This window comes from Myotis davidii, unplaced genomic scaffold (genome assembly GCF_000327345.1).
Source record: "Myotis davidii unplaced genomic scaffold, ASM32734v1 scaffold130, whole genome shotgun sequence".
In the NCBI taxonomy this organism is placed as follows: domain Eukaryota; kingdom Metazoa; phylum Chordata; class Mammalia; order Chiroptera; family Vespertilionidae; genus Myotis; species Myotis davidii.
The window spans coordinates 3,926,064-3,927,839 of NW_006285040.1; the positions used below are offsets into that span (position 1 = coordinate 3,926,064).

At 34.7% G+C, this 1,776-nt stretch overlaps 1 protein-coding gene across 1 annotated transcript in view; it reads left to right on the top strand.

The window, feature by feature from the left end:
• CDO1 (cysteine dioxygenase type 1) overlaps window positions 1-1,776 on the top strand; it is a 13,351-nt gene that overhangs the window by 3,524 nt on the left and 8,051 nt on the right. Inside the window, exon 2 of the mRNA XM_006755271.2 lies at window positions 762-839. Coding sequence (XP_006755334.1) covers window positions 762-839 — 78 coding nt within the window. The remainder of the gene's footprint in view (window positions 1-761; window positions 840-1,776) is intronic.

Below are 1,776 nucleotides of genomic sequence, written 5' to 3' on the forward strand. Positions count from 1 at the left end.
ACACACACACCACACGCACCCTGTTTGTGGAGGACTTTTCATTAAGGGTACTTTTGAATGTGATTTGTATCTGGGCTATAGTAAAACTAAGGAGAATTCTAGAACAGCTATTTAATAAAACCTTGTTTCTCAAATTCAGGTTTATCTCTCCAGGGAAAACACATTACAATACAATAGCAACATTCCTGCCTAGCGCACTAGTGCACTTTGCAATTACCTTCTGTGAGAAAGCTTTTTGAATTTGAGGCAGTCACGTGGAGAATAAAGGAATTTACTTTATTTCCTGTTAACTTTTCCATGACATTAATTAAAACTGAGCAGCTGTAAATGCAGCGATTCAAAATATAAAAATGTCTAAAATGAACTGGGAAAAATACTTTTTATTTGTGCTGGATTAAAAAACCACACTCAGCTGGCTGGCGTTGCTCATGGTTGAGTGTTTACCTATGAACCAAGAGGTTATGGTCCCATTCCCAGTCAGGGCACACGCCCGGGTTGGGGGCTCTGTCCCCGGTAGAGGACACGCAGGAGGCAGCCAATCAATGATTTTCTCTCATCATTGATGTTTCTGTCTCTCTCCCTCTCCCTTCCTCTCTGAAATCAATAAAAATACTTTTTTTTTTTAAAAGAAAACCACATTCATAGTTGCTTAGAGATAGAAATAATAGCATCTGTAAATGAATGATACTTTGTGACACACTTATTTTTACCAGTGCTTGTTTCATCAACCAAATTCAAACTTCTGAATACATTCCTTTCAGGTACACCCGAAATCTTGTGGATCAAGGAAATGGAAAATTTAATCTGATGATTCTATGTTGGGGTGAAGGACATGGCAGGTAATAAAACTATTCACAGATTTTTATTAGAGTGTCTATTCCAGAATATGCAGTGTACAGTGCCAGGCTGGCCACAAGTCTTGAGAGAACTAACAAATCTCATCTTATAATTATTTGTCCCCTAATCCTAACAAAAAATCACATGGGAATTAGCATGAAGGGTTTAGGCATACACCATGAATATCAAAACCAGCCCCCAAAATGAGTAATAAATCAAATAAGTGGTAATCAGTTTAACTTATTCTCTCTCCAAACTTTTATGGGATTGTGCTAAAACTTGACTTTTGTATTTTGAAGTGTGTAAATAATGGTGGGACTAAAGACCTAAGTGTCCAGATTTGGAGCTAGAAAAACAATTCACGAATTGAAACAATTTCTTTTCACTTCAAGTTTATGGTTTTCTTTATATAACGAATAAGGCAACTTAAACTAATATCAATTCTTTGAAACTTGGTTCCTAAATTGTCCTTAGTTTAAACATTTGCCAGCATTATTACCAATTGAGTATTAGTATCTCTTTAAACAGATCCTTCTCAGTCTTTTGAGAATGGTGAGACAATAATCCAGACCCATTTTTGATGGGCGAAAGGAAACAGGAGTTCATAAGGTTTTGGAAAATTAGGTTTATAGAATACATATATATATATACTCATATAGAGTGGAGCAGTTTTCCCTTAGTCAATATTTTTTCAAAGCAGATTACATATAAAGAGTAGGACTAGGCTCTATGAATTTAGGAAACAAGTTCTCCCTATGGTACATATGTATATATTTTAATCATCCCTACAGCTAATCCTACTTAATAACTTAAATGCTATTAACTATGAGCTTATATGAATATATTATTTTCCCAAATCAAATTTACTTTCTTTCCCCCGCAAATATTGAGATGTAATCATAGGTAGGATACTCTAAATCTATAAAATGTTAACTATAT